The 21,173-nt window shown below is 40.1% G+C and overlaps 1 protein-coding gene across 1 annotated transcript in view; it reads right to left on the bottom strand.

The window, feature by feature from the left end:
* LOC118814606 (astrotactin-2-like) overlaps nucleotides 1-21,173 on the bottom strand; it is a 697,894-nt gene that overhangs the window by 80,163 nt on the left and 596,558 nt on the right. The window contains exon 18 of the mRNA XM_036580304.1: nucleotides 11,162-11,424. Within this exon, the coding sequence (XP_036436197.1) occupies nucleotides 11,162-11,424 (263 nt within the window). The remainder of the gene's footprint in view (nucleotides 1-11,161; nucleotides 11,425-21,173) is intronic.

Below are 21,173 nucleotides of genomic sequence, written 5' to 3'. Positions count from 1 at the left end.
TGTAAGATCTAAGTTTATCTGGAAAAGTGCATTACCAAACTAGAAAACAGCATTTCCAAAAGAATTCTTAAACCAATTGCTAAACCGAGAGTAAGTTAACAGCCAGCCAATGCTGGAGCAGCCAGCCACCATGGGACACCCCGAACACCTGGGGGTATGTGGCACACCGTACTTGCCACTACAGATTACGATACGATAAAAAGTAACCTACTCAGAATTAAGTAGTTGTTAGTGTAAATGAGTGCAATGTATCTTAACAGTTAAATCTATACAATCTAGCTGAGTTTAAAAGACGTGCATTAGCTATGTTACATTAGTTATCTTGGACTGAATAGTGTTGCAGTGGAGACGAGTGGGTTTTGGTCCACATAAGGAAAACATTTCTGTACAGCTGAAGGTAAAGTACATTTCATAGCTTTGTTAATAAATCTGTTTCATTCAAAATAACATGCTGTGCGTCTGAGTACTGAGCAAATATTCTGAGAAACTGAGCAGCTTTGCTAGCTCTGTGCACTGAAACTAAAACCAGGTGGTGATGTACATGGTTAGAACAACACAGTCTCTCTACAGCCTATTTTACAAACATAGTTTAAAAAAATCAATTGTGCTGGAGCTTTCATTCTGTGAGGCGACAGCGCTACCCACTGTGCCACCATACCGCCCCTGCAAGTACCAGTGTGCCAGTTCACCCTGTTTTAGACAGAACCTTAACACTCATTAAACATATAATAATATACTAATATACTCCTTAACTCTTATAGACACCCGAATCTCAAAATCCTGATAATATTCAGAATGCACAGCCCTAGAATGAAAAGACATGTAGGCAAACTATTAGTAAATGTATGTGACTATCAGCTAGACAGTATGCATTTGCTAAGATGTTTCAAGGGTGCCTTAAGATGCCTTAACATGGCAATTTTGTTACATTTTTGAAATAAAAGATTTTGCATTAGTATATAAGCAATATATATATATATATATATATATATATGTGTGTGTGTGTGTGTGTGTGTATAAAAACACATACATATATCTCCGCCTTTTCAGTGTACAGCAGTTTTGCCCTACTCATTCACAGTGAAGTAAGGAGTGTTTCGTTAAAACAGAGGGCATTTACATATAGTCTTTCACATCGGGCACAGTCAAAAAAGCCTTTTTGATTCTAAGGGAGAAAAAGGTTGAAAATAATCATGTAAAAATGAGTTGAATAAAAAATGAATGAAAAAAAATGAATGAATGAATGAATGAATGAATAAAAAGGTTTTTCAACATAAACCCACACGAATGCCATGAATAACCATCAGAGAAAACTATACAAAACACAAGCACAATATGAGCCCGTTAAGAGCTCTAGGCTATGTTACATGAAACTGCCATTATTGAGCCAAAAAGCTAAAAGTTAAAGGAACTTTCAACAGCTGTCTTGCTGAACAGACCCTTGAACTGTATATGACACCTTGTTTTGTAAGCTGGACTTCAGAGAATCCCACTACCATTAACAAGAAACTGGGTGATCACGACCTTCCAAATGTATTTATCTTTCACTTATCTGTATTGAGCCTATTAGTGTCCCTCTTCCCTGTCTGAAACCTGTAAACACTGGCCAGGCGGCCGGAGTGATTGATTCATCGAGTACGACCCCAAGAGCTGAGGGACCTCAGTGATGGGGTTGTTCCTATCATTCAGGTTAATGTAGCACGGGAAATGTGCCCTGCTTCTAGGAATGTCTCCAAAGCGTCTTCCAGGAAGCGAGACCTTCGGCTGAACCCGAAGTTCATGAGGGGATACGGGAGACACTGATGCAAGTGACTTAATCAGAGAGTGCTCTAAGCCAGTGGTCAGCAAGTATCAGCTTATGGGCTTTTGGTGCCCACAATATATGGTTGTCATAGCCACGAAATCTGGCAAAAAAAGGATTTATTTTAATTAAATTATGTTATAAAAACAAATGATAGAAGTCAAAACCGAATTAGATATGCCATAAAAAAGTGATACGCCCCTTTATGTACAAGACCTGGATGACCACCAAAATGGCCACCAACAGATAAACGGTACTTTCATCTTTGAGAGAGAAGAGAAAAGATGAAAGAGCTCCACTCTGTCCATCCTTCCAGCATGATAAGATATCTCAAAGCTACAGGTCTGAAAGGATGTGTAGCTGTCAAAAAGACATTACTGAGAAAAGTAAATTAGTGCAAAACAAAATTTGGACTAGAACACCAAAGCTGAAGATCTGAGATGTGGAATAAGGTTTTCTGAACTGATAAAACTAAATTTAAGATCTTCAAAGATCTTTGGAGATCTTCAAACCATATCTACAACCATCAGACAAGCAAGGTGGAGGTTCAGTGCAACATCTGGAGTTGGTGATTTAGTTTTGACTGATGTTTTTACTGAAGAAGTTTGCTTACAAGTAAAAACCAATTTTAATAAACTGGAAAATTGGGAAGAACCTTGTACAACAAGATAATAACCCCAATCACACTGCTGAGAAATGCAATGTTAGGTAAAACAAATTGATTACTGGCTATTAATGACAATATCAATTAAAGATAAAAGTCCTTGTGGATCATGTGGATCACTGCTCTAAGCGGATTTCGGCTGGCTCTTCATAGACCCAGGAAAATGATTTTTTGCTCACCACCTGGGCCTAGTGGTTAAAAACTCATAGGAGCACGATTAAACTCTTTCTACCAGAGTGAATATATTGGATTTGCCAGGCCTTTGAGGGCCCACACTCTGGCTAAGCACTTTCCAGAGTAACTAGCGTCCATCCACTCATCTCCTGCAAGCCCTATCGCCTTGGCACATACAAGAATCATGAAAAGAGGTAAAAATAAAGTGTCCCAATAAGCTCTTAATTCAATCAAGATTGCTTCTGACACGATTTGCAGACAAAGTAGAAGTCGACTCTGAGCACTGAGAACTTCCCCAGGCTTCGGCTGAGGTGTCTGTAAGCAGAAACCGGCCAGGGAAGCGGCTTATGACAGCCGTTTGGAGAGATATACAGAGCTGTGAGTCAGCGAGCAGTACGGCTTGTTGAAAAGGCCCTCCATCATCCCACTGGGTCGTGACTACGAGCTCCTTGTTGGCAACCTCCACTGATGTTAGCTTATTGGTTTATCAGTGCGCTCATTCGTCTGGATCAGTAAACAGGGATATCTGACTGAAGCCTAATTGCTTGTTTTTCTCTTTGCTTTGTGTCAGCGGCCAAGAGTGAGATTTCATTAGGAGAAATCCACTCGTCCCACAAAACGGATTACTGGGTTTCTATGAACTCTCACTCTGAGGGTACTAACAGGGTAATAATAGTGTGGCCTAGCACGGCGATTGCGAGTAATGCCAAAACTAAACGCTTGAGTGTTAACAACTTCTGAAAAGTTGTAATCTAATATATAAAGTCAGTTAGCAGTTTGACATCGAAACAAAGGCGGGAAAATGAATACAGTCTGGAACCTGTTAATACAGAGCAATCAACCAAGAGTCAATCACGTAATGTGCATTTTTGGGTCCATTATTTTCCTATCAAATAATTCAATAAGTACATAAAAACATATTTACATTATTTTATTATTCTACAATACAAGCACAAAGGACTTTTATTCTGACATGTTTTTTCAGGAAGAATAGGCAGGGTATTGCACTTGACCTTTGTGGCCTTTTCAAAATTTCTGAGTCATGATCAGGCAGGTTCAGTTTTCAAGTCAGGTGGTGTGACCCCAGGAAAACCGTGAAAATGTGTTATTGATATAATAATGCTTATGTATTTAAAAAATAAAATTCAAAGGCAATTCCAAGTACAAAGACTAGTTTATACACATTTTTAGCAGTGGCAAAATATAATATTTTTCAGTAATGTCTGGCTTCACCGCCTGACATTTTTTGGGTGGTAAAATGAATGATCTTGTTTAAAAATGGATCCCAAATGATAAATTCTAAAAGCTAAGAAACAAATATAACCACATTGAATGGATTATTGCATATACAAAAAACATCCACATCACATCCTTTTTAGAAGCCTATTTTTTTGTCTTTGAATTTGTCAAAAGCTGAATGTAAATATAAGTCATTATACAACAATGTAATTAAGTCTAGCAAATCAACAGTGATATTAATAGACTTGTAAGGGTTAATCAAAGTACCTCAACAGTCCATGACTACAGTTATGGGAAAAATGCCCCCTAATGCTTTGCCTCTCTTCATAAATCCCATAAGTAACCCCCATAATCTTTGCATTACACAGAAGATATCCTCTAGGATGGAGATGCATAGAGCTCACACTGTGTTTTGTGTGTGTCTTTGTTTGACAGACCGTATGGCTGTGTGTGTGCAGTCGGTTGGGGCCACCGTGATGAAAACAGGATCAGAACTGTCACATGAGAAGCCTGGCTGGTTTGGTGTTTTTGATCCTGCTAAGGCCTATTTTTCCGGTACAGTGTTTTTGAAGGAAGCAGCCGACTAATTCCCGATAGTAATCCTATCCCAGCCTGGCTCCATGATGGTCAGATTGACACAGTGATAGGGTTGACATGCCTCGTCAGAAACCAGGCAGCCTTGTAAGCAAACTCGCAAGTTAGGTCCACTGGCTGGACGTCTGTACTGGTATAAATGAAGGCACTGTTTGATCCCATTCCTGTAACTGCCAAACCATTAACCAAACTTAGAGCAGAGGCTATCTGTTATTCTGTTGGTCAGGACTGCAAGCTCTCTGTTGGCAACAGTCCACTAATGTTAGTTTATTGATTTATCAGATGCAGGTCTTTGGGGCCCACAGCACTGTGCAGCACCACTGCACAACAAGGACAAAATACTAGGGTTGCGATATTTTGGATTATAATGTTAAACACATTCAATGTGCTCTGCTTTATTTTGACTAAAATAATTTACTGGATTACATGAATACCTCGACTGATCAAACACATATCATTTGGAACTGTGATTGATCAAGATGTTCATAGCACACAGTAATATACACCGATCAGGCATAACATTATGACCACCTCCTTGTTTCTACACTCATTGTCCATTTTATCAGCTCCACTTACTATATAGGTGCACTTTGTAGTTCCACAGTTACAGACTGTAGTCCATCTGTTTCTCTGCATACTTTGTTAGCCCCCTTTTACCCTGTTCTTCAGTGGTCAGGACCCCCACGGACCCTCACAGAGCAGATACTATTTGGATGGTTAGTGTGTGTTGTGCTGGTATGAGTGGATCAGACACAGCAGTGCTGCTGGAGTTTTTAAACACCTCAGTGTCACTGCTGGACTGAGAATAGTCCACCAACCAAAAAATATCCAGTCAACAGTGTCCTGTGGGCAGCGTCCTGTGACCACTGATGAAGGACTAGAGGATGATTAGCTCATACTGTACAGCAAGAGATGAGCTATCATCTCTGACTTTACATCTACAAGTTGGACTGACAAGGTAGGAGTGTCTAATAGAGTGGACAGAGAGTGGACACAGTGTTTAAAAACTCCAGCAGCACTGCTGTGTCTGATCCACTCATACCAGCATAACACACACTAACACAACAGTGTTACTGCAGTGCTGAGAATGACCCACCACCCAAATAGTACCTGCTCTGTGAGGGTCCATGGGGGTCCTGGACACTGAAGAACAGGGTAAAAGGGGGCTAACAAAGTATGCAGAGAAACAGATGGACTACAGTCTGTAACTGTAGAACTACAAAGTGCACCTATATAGTAAGTGGAGCTGATAAAATGGACAATGAGCGTAGAAACAAGGAGGTGGTCATAATGTTATGCCTGAACGGTGTATCACTGTGATTGGCTAGAGGACTCATTTGCAAATAGCATTATTCAAATCGAGACAATTAATAAATTATATATTGTGTGGCTCTACTGTGTATCATCATGCAGGCCCCCTGTAAATAGCTTGATGAACCAAAGCAATGTTTTGGACAATCTCATAACATTCATGGTCTCAAACCTATTCCCAGAGCTCACAGTATCATAAGAGATGATTTCTCAAGGAACTCACACTGCACTACAAGCCCTCCAACTTCAGAAGTCACTTGGAGGCACGTCCCCGAACACTGAAGTCACACTTCAAATTCTACTGACTACAGCAGTGACAATTACTTCTGGACCTCTTAAATTCCCAGACTTTTACATTCTACAGCTTATTATTCAGTAATTACATTTAAGGCCATTAGTTATGCATTATCTGAAACCATTTATGTCTCAGTACAAAGCTTGTAATGTGGACTTGCTCTCTATAGGGTGTTAGTTAGTTAGTTAGTTCTGTTAGTTCAAAACTATGTACAAGATCAAATGCATCCGATATCGACTAACTCGTCCTGGGCCCCTTAAAGCAGCTTAGTGCATTCTCTGCCCTACCACAGCCAGATTAACCTTCGAAAGGTTTGGTAATAGGCTGATGAGTTGATTCAGGTATGTTAGAGCAGGAAAAACACTAAGGCTATGTTCACATTACCATGCTGAAGTGGCACCAATCAGATTTTTTGCCCTAATGTGACTCAGATCTGATGTTTTCAGAGCTGTGTGGACACAAATCTGATCTTTTCAAATCCGACCTGAGCCACTTTCATATGTGGTCCTAGATCGGATATGGATCCGATTCGTGGCCATGTGACCTTAATGTGACGCTCAGATCGGAATTCATGTGCTTTTTTTCCACTGCACGTGCGCCATCATTCAGCGTTACCATGGCAGCTGCGCCGAACAGAAGTTAAAGCCTGTAAACAGTGGAAAAGCAGAACATCTCACCTTTTTCTCCTTCGTCTCGCTCTAAAAATGAACAGCTGAGAGCTGATCAGACTTTATTATCTTCACAGTGAAGCTCGTTCTGCTCGTTAGTTTGTTTGCTGATGATGCACGTGATTCATTCACGTGACGTTACTGAGTAGGATGTGCTCATGAGGGTCATTTCAGGACAACGGTTTGTTCACATTAATGACAGATTTGAATCACTTGCCTAAACGAGTGTTAATCATCGTGTCAGAGAGATCAGATTTGAGCAATATGCCTTGTAATGTGAACACAGCCTAAAATCTGCACTGCAGGGATATTCCAGAGCCATGACTAGGAACTCCTGTCTGAGAGTAATGGCTCTTGGATTACAGGTTGTCTGGATGCTGTGACTGAGGACTGAGGATGCTTTCTTGCCATGTGAGTGCACTCTCCAGTCTCTCTGTATCTGATCAGCATTTTATTGTTGCTTTTCTCTTCATTTGTTGCTTTTCTCTGTGCACCTGCGTGTTTGTACAACGCTGCGCAAACGTGAGAGACCACCCTTCATTTATATAATTTCCAGTCAAAATGGCCTGTAAGTACACTAAGTTGGTCATTTTTCTATCCAAAAAAACAACAGAAAACATACATTTAACAGAAAATGAAACAGAAGCCTCAACAACTAAATACAGTATATTTTTTTCAGTATTTAGCGTAAATATTACAGCATTTATTACAGCTTCCATTCTTTTCAGGAGACTTGCTTTCATTTTTTCAAAGAAACCTACAGGGATGTTTTTTCCTTACCTCTTAGAAGATGACTTAGCATTTACTGCTTCTTGTGATCCAGGTCACCTAAACTCATTCAGTGATGTTGAGGTCTGGGCTATGGTGGAGGCCATTATTCATAGTTCTGTGGGTACTTTCAGATCTGAAGCAAGAGTGGAGCTTGATATTCTCCTCTCTCAAATATGAAAACTTTAAGCATCTGATGGGGGCAGTTTTTGTGGTCCACCAGGTCTTGAACAGTTGTTAAGAGACCCAATTTTCCATTTCCTTGTGGAAGTGGATTGTCTTATATCAAATCTCCTCAGAAATATCTCCTGAAAAATGAATAACTGAATGGAAATGAAATAAATGAAGGATGGTCCCTGACTTTTGCACAGCACTGTATGTGCGTGATAAAGACTGAATGTGTTTGAATGAGTGTGCATGTGTGTCTCTATATGTGCATGAGAGTGTTTGCATGAAAGTGTGTAAGAGAAAGAGATGTGTGTGTGTGTGTGTGTGTGTCTGTGTCTGTGTGTGTGTGTGTGTGTGAGTGTGTGTGTGTGTACAGGGCAGGGAGGGTTGGGCGCAGCACAAAGCGATGTCCTCAGTACGTGTCACTAATAACAAAAGGCTGGACGGTGCGGGAGAATGAAGATCGATAGCAGACGGTCTCTAGTGGGAGACTGTCAATAGGTAAACAAACAGAAATGTGCAGACTCCATGCAAACCCATACACACTCCACACACACACACACACATGCCTTTGTTTATGTCAGGATGTGGGGACATAAAAACGATCCATATGTATGATATGTCCTCACTGTCAGGACAAAACGTTATATCTCCAAAAAAAAGTAACTTTACAGGAGAACGAACAGACGTCATTAACTTTGAATGGAAGTTAATGGAACAAGATCTTATTCTAGGTCATTTTGGAATATTTTTGTTTATCCGTTCATCATTGACATAATGCATAGTGTAACTGATGTGTTCAAATTATGTAAAAAAGTAAAAAAAGCAACAAAAAACAAAGGGATAATATGTAAGTACCTATAAGCACAGTATGTCTCATACGTATTATGTACATGTAAGTACCTATAACAATAAGATGTCCTGAATATGTTATATATGTTATATAATGCAAGAATATACCCCATGCCATCTGAGGACATTAGGTGGAGATACCAAAAAAAGTCATAATTCAATTTTACAAGGCCATTTTTCAATCTTTTAGAATTATACAGGCTGATATATATATATAAATATATAAAGTACCGTCTGGCTAACTACTGAATGTGATGCGTATATAAGCCTAACTCTAAAACTAATCCTAACCCTAAGCTCAGTAATCAAAAATAAATGTTTTTATGCTTTCAGTTGGTAACCCTGTTTACTTCTAGTTTTCCAACAAAGTCAGGACATTTCTGAAAATGTACAAAAACAAACAAACACACACACACAAACACACAAACACACACACACACATCCTGTCACTTTGCTACGACTTCAGTCAGACACATAATTAGCAGGAGAAACAAGGAGAGCGTCCCACTCCCCTGGTTTTGAAGCTGTCACGGACGTGCCGGGCCAAAGCGGGCCATTTGGTTTCTGACTCACTCTCGTGTCTGCCTCGTAACGCTGCAGCACAAACAGACGCTGGCTAATTGCATCCTCCTAGACGTCAGCGGAGAGAGGGATGATGCGGAAAAACGAGAGCAATGGCAATCTGCTCCAAACACGATTTAATATCCTCATTAACTCAGTGACTCAGAAGATACAGTGGCTACTGGGCTGCTAATTGAATAAGTGTCTCCTCGAGGACAGAATATGTCATATTTCTCGGCCTGTGATGAGGGGAAGGTGCAAGGATGTACAGCCAACATGCTCCTTTTCTCTCTTTTTTTATACACTCTCTCGTGCTGTCCTTTTATTTTCTCTTTTCATGATATCCCTTAAACAAGAACTGAGCTTCTGATTTAGAAAGCAAATCATTCACGCCATCTGCTGGACAATTTTATAGTTGTGCCTTGAACTACACACTCTCAGTGTAACTGGTCTGGGGCATGAACTGCAATAAAAACAGGTTATTTTTAATAAGAGCCTCATACTTCTTTAATTTCCTGAGAAAGTTTAATTACAATAGCTTACATACATGTGACCTGCAGTAAAACAATGGCAATCTCTAGATGTGGTTAATTTAATGCATTAATAGGATGGGTTTCATTTCAGCTGTTGTAATCAAATGCCAAATGAAAGGTTTAGAGAAACCAGCGGTGATTACATCACTTTTTTCTATCTTTTTGGACCTTTTTTGACGTCAGCTGCAGTCTATAAACATGATTTCATACAAGTTCACACCCCTATCACAATTTGCAATTATATAGGTGACTCAATATTGGTCACCCTATTCTCTCTCTCTCTCTCTCTCTCTCTCGTTCTCTCTCTCTCTCTCTCGTTCTCTCTCTCTCTCTCTCTCTCTCTTTCTTTTTCTCTCTTAAAATGAACTTTTTTCCAGTCCCCCAGAGTTCAGTACGTTAGGTCAAGCTGTTTTCAAGCCTGGGAGCAATACAGACAGCCAGTTCCTGGTTCTCTTGAAGAAGTGGTTTGGGGTTTGCTTCAAAAGGACCGATTTATTTTATCACGTTATTCCCTATTTCAAGACAGAAAAAACTGTCTTTTTTTCTGTCTAATATTGCAGTTGCATTTTAATTCCCATTATTTTCTTTAAATTAATTTCCAGGCCTGTTTTTTTGGCCAAGATGACCAGAATATCCACTTTTCTGGCAAATTAACTGCATCAGACAACCAGTTAGTTGTGATGTTTGTGATGTCACATATACAGAACTTGGTGTTTCAACATGGGCTTTTGTTTCTATCAACATCTCAGCTCAGCACTAACTGTTTTTTTTTTGGAAATGGGGTTGTAAAGCTGTTATTACTGCAACACAGATTGTGAGTGTAGTTGGAGAACTTGGAGGGCATGGAATAGGTCGCAAGCGTTAGCTGCTTAACAGTATATGTTGGGGGCATTTAAAAAATATTTATTTGTTTGCTTGGTTTTTTTTGTCTAGAGCTGCATTTTCAAATATTCTGTTAAATATTATCTCAAATATTCAAATCTTGTGTAAGATTGACAAATGTTTCATGTGAATAACTTAAATTGTACATTTTAAAAAAACACATTTTAAAATAAAGACTAACTACCCCCTTAAGTCTTATTGTTTTTTTCTTGTTATTATTAAAATTGCTAACCCAATGATCCTGTCTAATCTAGCAACCCAGATCAGGTTGCTGACTCTGTTTGAACAGCAGGACAGCAGAGGAAACAATTTCTTTGTAACCATTGTCTTAAACATGAAAACAACTTTTTGGCCAACTCTTGTCGCTGACCAGGTAAGCGATCAGTTTTTAAGCCACTAGAAGCTGCTTTATATTAGAGTATGCGCTAAACTTAGCCACAACAGCTTCAACACCTGGTGCAGACTAGCTTTATACAGCTAAACAACTTCACATATCCAAATTCGAAAACAAATTTCAAGCAATCAGGTATAAACCATTAGATCAAGATGTCTTTATGATTAAGGAATTGGTGCGCCTAAACTTTTGACTGGTACAGTATGCACACACAGTCATACACTGTAAAACTGTTGCACTTTGATTGTCTCTCTCACCTCTTTGGTGACATTGTCCTGCACCAGGCTGTAGAGGGGCACTATGCGGCTGACCTCCAGCAGGACAGGGGTGGGGCTAGGGCTCTCTCGGCCTGCCTGCCTGCATAGGTGACACGCTGTGGGACACACGCCCTTCTCCTGGCAGCGGATCTCCACGCCGGACACCAGGTCATCTGACAGGAGTTGGGACTTCAGCAGGTCAGACAGGTAGCTGATGAACGGGACGGCCTTCAGCTCCCGTCGGCTGCCCTGATCTGTCGCCTCTGTGGTGGGGAAAGTGACAAGAGTCATCTATGGGCTGATGCTGCCTTCATGTAGAGGGCAAACAGACCAAGCAATTGTTGGGAGCTCCTGGTTAAAGGGGCCTCGAAACAGCAAACATCAAACTGAGAAGTTCATTTGTGTAGGCTTTACTAATGAAGCCTCACTGGCATTGACCTTTATTTTGATCCCTCTGTAATTCCAGCTATCGCTAAAACATGTTGTCATTTGATACTAATTATTTTTTTGCTTAATGAAACAACTAGAATAATTCTGTTGAATATGAAAATTGTAAACTTAACTAACTCAAAAAACTTTTTTTTAGTCTATTGATTTGTTGAAATTAACCAAAACGATAGGTCACTTCTAGCCTTCATAACTTCCGAAGAGTTTAAGGTACGAACATGATCCATATATCAGGACATTCAGCAGACCCACCCCTAAACTAGCAAGCATGACATCATCGAGCTGTGATGTCAGCATCTGTGAGTAATTTGGCCTGGAAAATCACCTAAAATCCTGATATTATTGCTCTGCTTTTTGGCCTTCACATTCCAACAATAAAGGCGATAAAAGGCGATAAAAACTGCAGTGTCCCATTCAACACAATGAATGCACTTTCTCTCTTTCCTTCAAAATCACACAAACCGGCTCTAAAACACATTTTGACATATAAATAACAATAAATATTACAAATATTATAAAATAAATAATATTTAGCTCTGTCTTTCAGTTTGCATTGATTTTCAGTATATGATATTAAATATGCAACTCAATTTGTGATTAAAAATAAAGCCTGTCTTGCTGTGTATCAATGTTTTAGCACTCAGCCTGAATCCAAGAGAACAGAAAATCAATCAAAAACATGTCCGTCTTATGCTAATTGTTTATTTTTACTCATAGTAACCAACAGAATGAATCACCATCATAATCATTGCAATTTCAGCTCACAGAACACTCCAGACTAACATTTTCAAAAAGGTTTCCTGATTGAAAACTTATTTTCTTAACTAGAACTAGGCTGGTCAGCTAGCTAACAGGCTAAAAGATAGCAAACATGCTAAACTCCAAAATTAATATCACAGGCTTAAATTAAAATACTCACGATATGATTCACTGAAAAACGGCAGTATAACAGTCTAAAGATTGTCACCTGAATGGAATACACGCCTAAAATGTCCATGTTTCAGTCAGAAGTAGCATCAAACCCAGGCTGAATCCTGAACGGCTCTTTACTCCCTAGCTAAATAGTGTGCTGTGTAACATTAACTTTAGAAATTTCTTCTTTTCTTTTCTCTTTCTTATAAAGTAGAAATATAATTCAAAATTGCAAAATTTTATTTTGTGTCATAGCAAACTCTCATGTTAAATATGCATATTTGCATGTTGTTATTCTCTTATCAAGGGTGGCACGGTGGCGCAGCGGGTAGCGCTGTCGCCTCACAGCAAGAAGGGCCTGGGTTGTTTCTGTGTGGAGTTTGCCTGTTCTCCCCATGTCTGTGTGGGTTTCCTCCGGGTACTCCGGTTTCCTCTCACAGTCCAAAAACATGCAGTCAGGCTGACTGGACATGCTAAAATTGCCCCTAGGTGTGAATGTGTAGGTCTGTTTGTCTGCCCTGCGATGGATTGGCGACCTGTCCAGGGTGTATCCTGCCTTCTGCCCAATGACAGCTGGGATAGGCTCCAGCACCCCACCGCGACCCAGAAGGATAAGCGGTTTAGATGATGTATGTATTCTCTTATTAGTTTCTCTTTACCAGCCATATTATAGATACTGCTCAAAACAGTCTATTTAATATAATGGTGTTGTTCTAATTGATGCGAACTCATTACACAAGGAAGAATATTCCATTCAGGTTAACCTAACTTGCTGCAGATGTGTGGATCACTGAATGTTAGAAAGTAACTACAACTAATTGTCACGAATGTCACGAGCGAAGCGGAAGAAACGGACTCGATCTCCCAGAATCGCCTGGGAGATCACATGACTTTGACGCTTCCTACAAACCTCAATACGCACACAGACTCCATCTCCCAGAATACACAGGGAGAGCAGCTGACTTCTGATCTCCCCATACGCTCCTATCAGCGTTCTCGATCGCCCGAATTCTGATGTGTTACACCTGTGTGTTTTGATCATGCGACTTCCTCAGTTTAGCTTATAAGCCCGGGCTTTAGCGTTAGTTATTTGCGAGGGGGCGGCACGGTGGCGCAGTCGGTAGCGCTGTCACCTCACAGCAAGAATGGCCTGGGTTCGATTCGACCAGGGTCATATCTGTGTGGAGTTTGCCTGTTCTCCCCGTGTCTGCGTGGGTTTCCTCCCACAGTCCAAAAACATGCAGTCAGGCCAATTGCACATGCTAAAATTCCCCCAGGTGTGAATGTGTGTGTGTGTGTGTGACTGTGTATGTCTGTCTGTCTGCCCTGCGATGGACTGGCGACCTGTCCAGGGTGTATCCTGCCTTCCGCCCAATGACAGCTGGGGTAGGCTCCAGCACCCCAGAAGGATAAGCGGTTTAGATGATGTATGTATGTATTTGCGAGGTATTATTTCATTTTGCAAACTACTGAGCGTTCTATCTGTGATCCTGATTTTGTGCATGACCTGTATTACCCGTTCTTTTCGACTCTGTTTTTTGGATTTGCCCTTTGGATTGATTGCCCTGGATATCTGATCTATGTGTTTTGACCTTTTGCCTGTTTTTTGACGACGACTTTGGATTCTGACTTCAACATTAAAGCTTACTTCTCTTTCTTTATCCACGAGTGTCTGAATTCTGTGAAACCATTAAACTCATACATCATGTTATTTAGGCTGGAACCTGTTGGGTAACATTTTTTCAAAGCAATAACTTTGCATGACTTTTTTTAGTACACTCAACTAATTGAAGTTGTTTTTGACATTTCACATCAAAATAAATGACATTCAAATACCACAGAAACTTCCTCCTGAGTAGACCCCCACTACTTCCCCAGGAAACCAGATTATGCATGCAAACATGACACATGGTGAAAAATCTGACTCTAAACGAAATTTCCTTCTAAGTCTCTTGAATACTGTCACAGTGGCTCAATGTCTTCTGAACACATTGCACAACACAATACATTGTGTATTGAACATACGCGTTACCATGGCAGCAGCGCCAAACAGAAGTTAAAGCCTGTAAATGGTGGAAAATGAGGCTTGTAATGTGAACGTAGCTAAAATCTCCATTTACATGCACACCACAAGTAATCTGATTCAAAATGACGCGCATGCGTAGAGAACCGCTTAGTGTAGACATTACCACAACAACGAGCATCACGTTAGTCCAGTCAGAGTGAGATGAGCAGCAGTCAGCAGTGCTTGTGTTTTTAATTGTTTTAAAAATATGACAGATTTAGAAAAACGTACTTCACATGTCCTTATTAAAGAAGGCGAAAGGAAGATGTCGTGTTCTGACACACATAAGCCGGACGTCCGTCTCACCTCAGTCTTTTAAAGATCAGAGCATAAACTTCGTCTCCTCTGCAGACCAGTTTTCGCTCCGCCATGTTGAATGGTATAAACTTTCACTATGACGTGATGCACATGCTCAGAATGTACTTAAACTTTCAGATTGGGAATGGAATCAGATACAGGCATTTACATGGTTATTTTTCTTCTATTTAATGGATTATTTACGGGATTACCCACCTCAGATAGAAATTGTATTCAGAATGGCCTCAATCAAACTAGTCTATTCCGACTGAGGTGCATACATGGACATATTCTATATCGACTGAACTATTGGTCAGATTATAAACAGATTATTAGGCTGCATGTAAACATGGTTTTTGAGACTTCTTCAGTTGTACTTTGAAAACTTTGGAGCAAAATACAGTTTTGATGCATCCTAATGAAGTGAAAAGTTTAATAGCGACAAACTGGTGCTGCCCCTGAGTTCAAAAATGCTCAGACCTAAATTCTGATATTGAACAATTAGGGACTTGTGCATTAAGGAATTTACATGCCTGGTTTGGCTTAATTACAACCTCATCTGGATGTACTTTCTCTACTTCTGCTTAGCGTAAATATCTCAAACTGTCACTGATCTATTAGGGAGGAAATAAAAAGTAAGAGTGATAAATTGCCCCTGTTTGGATAAATAAGTGCCTTCTCATTCTTACCCAGCCAGGCGGAGAGAAAACTTCGCTGCTTTGGGGAGGGGGATAATTATTGAGTGTTGACTGTTTGTGTTGTATGATGGCTGAACAGATGTTGAGTTATGTGGATGATAAGAACTGTTGTGTGCGTGAAGGGCAGGATTTGAGCAAGACTCTTCTACATAACTACAATTCCAAAGTTTGGAATTATGAAAAAGTCCAACGTTTCATATTATGAATTGATATTATATTGAACATTATAAAACAGATAGTTCCGGTCCTAAAATCTGATTGGCTGAGCCGCGCTAGATGCCGTTGCAAAATCCACTGCCGTGACTGGTTTACAACAACTGAACTCTCTATCACTGCCCCAAGGCACGAAAAACCCTTCTGCTGTTAATGGATTAATCTTTGACTCTAATGCTGATCGCACCAGGTGAACTGATGAAGCAAGAACCCGTTTTTGTTTAAACTGAGAGTCGGAAAACTTATTTTCGGAACTAGAACTAGGCTGGTCAGCTAGACAACAGGCTAAAAGATGCTAAACAACTCCAACATTAATACCACAAGCTTAAATTAAAGTACTCATGATATGATTTATTGAAAAATGGCAATATAAAAGTCTAAAGAATGTCACCTGAATGTCTCACACGCTTCAAATGTCTGTGTTTCAGCCAGAAGTCGCGTCAAACCCAGACTGAATCCCAAACGGCTCCGTACTCCCTAGCTAGCTAACAAGTGTGCTGTGTAACATTAAATTTAGAAATTCTAGCTTCTGCTGTCGAATAGTGACTGCTTGTCTCGTATGAATGTGGATGAATCTCAAATGACCATTTTTAGCGATATTTTGCATTGTTGGGCTGTCAGTATTTAAATTCCTGTGTAGTGCACTATGTAGGGAGCAGGGAGCTATTTGAGATTCAACCCTAGCGTGAGAAAAGTGTCATCGTCAGACTGGCAGAAGACTCATGGTGGTGATTTGGTGACCAAAAACTACTTATAAACTGAAAGTACTTGCATTAAACAGTGCTGTGTTATCATATGTTCACTGTTATACAACAAAGTTTTTAAAAATTATGAAATGTCTGCAGTATAATTTACAGTGATTGGCGACCGAACATTCTTCTCCTCATTCAGTGGTCAGTGGTTGCTTAGCAACAATACCGTACTCTAAAAGAACTACATTTCTTGGCGGAAAACTTGTTTATGTCAATTAATAAGCAATAAGCCACTCAAAGAACTCTCTTCCCCGTGATAAAATCGCAGTAACCCATGGCCACTCGTGGCTCATTGCTTTAATATACAACACATTTTTCACCAATCTGACAAACAATTTAATTATGCAAAACCAATGTTTTCTACTAAGGAACCCTTGGAGAACCATCTTTTTAAAGAATGAACAACTTCTCTTTAGAGCAACTCTAAACAGAACTACTGCCCTGACTAAAGAACCCTCGAACAACCATTATTAAGTGCGTAGTTTTCCTTCAAATAACTCTTTAAATCCAAACACATTCAAGAAAGTCACCAATCTGGCAGTGGGCAGAGAAACTGGGCTTTTTAAGTGACTCATTTCCTGCAGTGCTCTTAATCATATTGAGATGAAGTAGTCCCTTACCTCAGACTTTTTACCGCAGGCACACAAGTTCATTTTCAGCTTTCAGCTGAAAGTTCCCTTTTAGTTTTAAAGCCTGCATTTTCTACTTTAAGCAACAGAAAACTACATTAGAAAACATACGTATTCATTCAATCAGAGAACTATACAATGTTCTCCTTTGTAGTGAAGCCCCGGGATTCTCTCATTCCACAGAATGTGCGGATTTGGATTAAAAAAAAAATATTATACTCTGCTGCCAAAGCCGTCCTGTTTTCATACTGGAGTCTGAGCACTGGGGCAAAGCTAACCGTCCAGCATCGGAGCTCAGACCGGTCAGCCTGAGGAAAATTCTCCTGAAATGCACCCAAACTCACAATGGAGCTGTCATCACTGAGAGCGCTTTTGATTGATAGAGGCTCACTGCACTTCCTAATCACATACATCAAGCGAACCAGACTTGCATTCTGACCTTGAGTTTTTTGGAAACTTTTTTGGACTTTATGTTTTGAATAATAAATATGGCCTCCTGGGGCCGATGTTTCAAAACTAATCTGGTCGGAGTTTGACTTGTGGATTGGAAGAAATCCTGAAACTGGGTATTTCAAAATGTAATCGTTATTCGAGATGAAAATGAATAAGAAAATGTGGCTTACATATTGTGTGTGGTGAATAACAGCCAACATGTCTCACGAGACATAGGAAATATTTAAATGTAGTAATGTTTCGGAGTGAATGAAGGCCTGTCGATCCAATACAACATGATTATCACTAAGAATTACTCAACTAAGAGTGGTAATGGGCATCACTTTGTACTGAAAACTGCTGGGGACAATTACAGTACAAAAAATGAAAACTTTTTTATGTGATGAGATAGAAACACAACTTCAGTAGAAATTCTGTTGTATATACATTTGCCTTTACAGTAGTCTACGTTTGTTTATTTAATCAAACTGCCAAACATGTTAGTTGTGCTGTATGTGAGGAGTTGGCTCTCACCATCCAAACAGTACACTCTTAAAAAAAATGGTACCTCAAAGGTTCTTTCGTAAAGTCAATGTAGAAACATGTCATGCTTAGATGGTTCCTTTGGTGAAATGGTTCTTCATATTGACAGAGAATTTGTTGTATATAGTTCTATACAGAACCTTTTTTGAGAAGGGTTCTATTCTCAGGTTTCGTATGACGTCACACTGTATAGTCGCCGCCATTTTAAGGACCGAATCAGGGAGTGACTGTGCTGCGTGATGCCTTTCATTTGCTGTGCTTTGTGAATGATTCACCTGCAAGACGCGACAGAAACCAAGACTGAAGAGACTACACAGAGCTTTAATTCAGTGTTTTCACTCCAGGCTTGGAGCCGCTGCACTGTATAGTTTAGTGTTTCTCTGCTGTTCACACCTCGTTCAGCTCAAGAAGGGATTAATTAGCTAATAATATCAGGTATTTTAACCAGGAGACCACAGTTATGCAGTGGAGGGGTTGCAGGACTGGAGCTGAACTCTGAACTAACTGCATTAACAAACTTACAAAATCACGTCTGTCGAAACACGACGTCGTTTTCAGACCCACGACATTCAGTCTGATATTTAACGTTTATGTTTCTCCATTCAAATCTTATTTAAATCTCCAGAAACAGAGAGTAAAGTTATACCGGCTGTCCGCAGCTCCGTTAGGGGGACGACTGTTCATCTCTCGGCTGTTAACATTAGCTAAAGTTATCTAAAGGCCAGCATTGATCTCATGTTAATTAGCTGATGTCATCTTACTCTTCCCAAGAAAACAAAGAGTTTTTCTTCTCTTTATGCAACACCACGAGATCCTTCACTCACCCTGATGTGAAGAGCCGGTGGGCTTCTGTGCTTTTCAATCCTCTGAGAGACTCTCCAGAACAGGGAGAGGGGCTGAGTATGAGATAAATATAAATGTCAGGAAAAATTTGGTAGCTTTCTGCCAGTTTAAGTGGGACCAAGAGTTCAGGAGGAAACTGTATAAAGATCACAGCCTATTTTACTGACTTTGTTGAGGTGACATTTTTCTCTTCCAAAGTAAGGGGAGTAATTTTAGCCATCCTTCTAGTTACAATCATGCGGAGCAGCGAAGCCAGAAATTCTGTCCCAAATATGGTGGCCACAAAAGAAACGTCACGTAACTGAAACACTAGGATACAGCGCCAAAAAGAGTTCTGCTATTATTACAACATCAGGCTTGTAACAATGGAGGAACCCTTTTTGGTGCCATATAGAACCATTTTCAAAAACATTTTGCGTAGAATCATATACAACCCATTCTCCATCCATCTGAAGAGCCACTTCACCATGCAAAGAATCATTTAGTTATATAAGTGGTTATCCATCTTTTTAGAACCACTGTCTTCACTAAAAACCCTTGAAGAACCATTTATTTTAAGAGTGACACAAAGCCTTTCAGTGTTGTACTTTCTGATTAAAGAATAATTCATTTCTGGTAATGTTGTTAGATATGGATCTAATGATGGACTGACAAAAATTACAGCCTTTAGTACATTTTCTACCCTTACATTGAGAACAGACATTGAACAATGTGTTTGATTATTAACTTCAGACATGGAATAAGAACTCAGTGTGGTGAACTCATTGGTTTTATGTGGGAATGAATGGGCCTCTGCCTAAAAGTGCTGAGTGCTGAAAAAAAAAAATAGTCCCTAACTTTGCTATGTTGACTCAAGTTATCCCACACTCAAGTATCACTCAATATTTTTTGCCAGATATTTAGTGTCATGGGTCTGCTAACACACTTGTTTACTTTACAAGCTTCTTTACTTTACGACATGTACACTGGAACATTAATTAATAAATCAATAACAATATGACTGACTGCACAGTAAAACATTTAAAGCGAGAAATCAATGTATAGCCGATCTGGAATCAGGATTCCTCACACCAAACAGACAACAAACTAACTTACATGGTAATTTACTGACCATTACAGCACCGGACACAAGCTAACTTACAGGAGACTCCAAACAAGAGAGGGGGTTCAGTCCCTGATTGGCATCTGGCAGCAGGAAGTGGCAGCTCTGCCATCCAGAAATGGCACATACTGGCATGTGCCACTTAGCGAATGGCACCTGCCATCGATAACTGGTAACGAGTGGCAACTGCCGCTCACGCCGCTCAGTAAGTGGCACTCACCAGTGGCACCAGCCCCACAAATATCCAAGCAGCCGCTGTCCAGAGTCACTGCTTTACTCACAGGAGCTGTTGAGAGGCAGGCACCATTTCTGTGGGGCTGGTGCCACTGGTGAGTGCCACTTACCGAGCGGTGTAAGCGGCAGATGGCACTCGTTACCAGTTATCGATGGCAGGTGCATGCCAGTACGTGCCATTTCCGGACGGCGGAGCTGCCCATTCTTGCTGCCAGATGCCAATCAGGGACTGAACACTTGCTGGCAAACAATTTTAACTTTCTGAATATTTCAGTCATTGGGATGTAAACTGAATCATTCAGAGTGGTTTGGTGTGAAATCATTCATAGAGACTCAGATTTCTTCACAGTGGTGGTGATAGGAATCAGGGGTCACCATGACTACAACACAAATATAACCATTGTATTTACTATACAAAACCACCAGTGAACCTACACGTCTTCTGAGTTTTATATGTCATGTTGATGAAGATCATAGTCATAAATCTGAACAAATAAGTTTTCTCTGGGGACTATTTTGCATCACCACACCCCGCGTGTACATCTCAGCCATGAGTGGACTAAAATAAAGTGGTAAATATACATCCGAGGCCAAAACTTAATCACAAAATAATCATAAAACAATGTTTCAGACATCAGGTAGAGTATAGGTAAGCATTCCATGTAATAACTTTCTGTAAGGGAGCTTTTAGAGGTGGACGTCTGGTTCCTATCACCACCACTGTAAACAATTCTGACTCGGTAAGTTTCTGTAGAACAGAGCATTTCAGACCAAACCACTCTAAACGACTCTGTTTACATCTAAACCAGTTAATTATGTAGAAAATCGGTGGATTTTCCCTTTAA

This window comes from Colossoma macropomum, unplaced genomic scaffold (assembly GCF_904425465.1).
Source record: "Colossoma macropomum unplaced genomic scaffold, Colossoma_macropomum, whole genome shotgun sequence".
Classification (NCBI taxonomy): domain Eukaryota; kingdom Metazoa; phylum Chordata; class Actinopteri; order Characiformes; family Serrasalmidae; genus Colossoma; species Colossoma macropomum.
The sequence above is the reverse complement of the archived record's forward strand: the minus strand, read 5'-3'. Positions and strand labels throughout refer to the sequence as shown.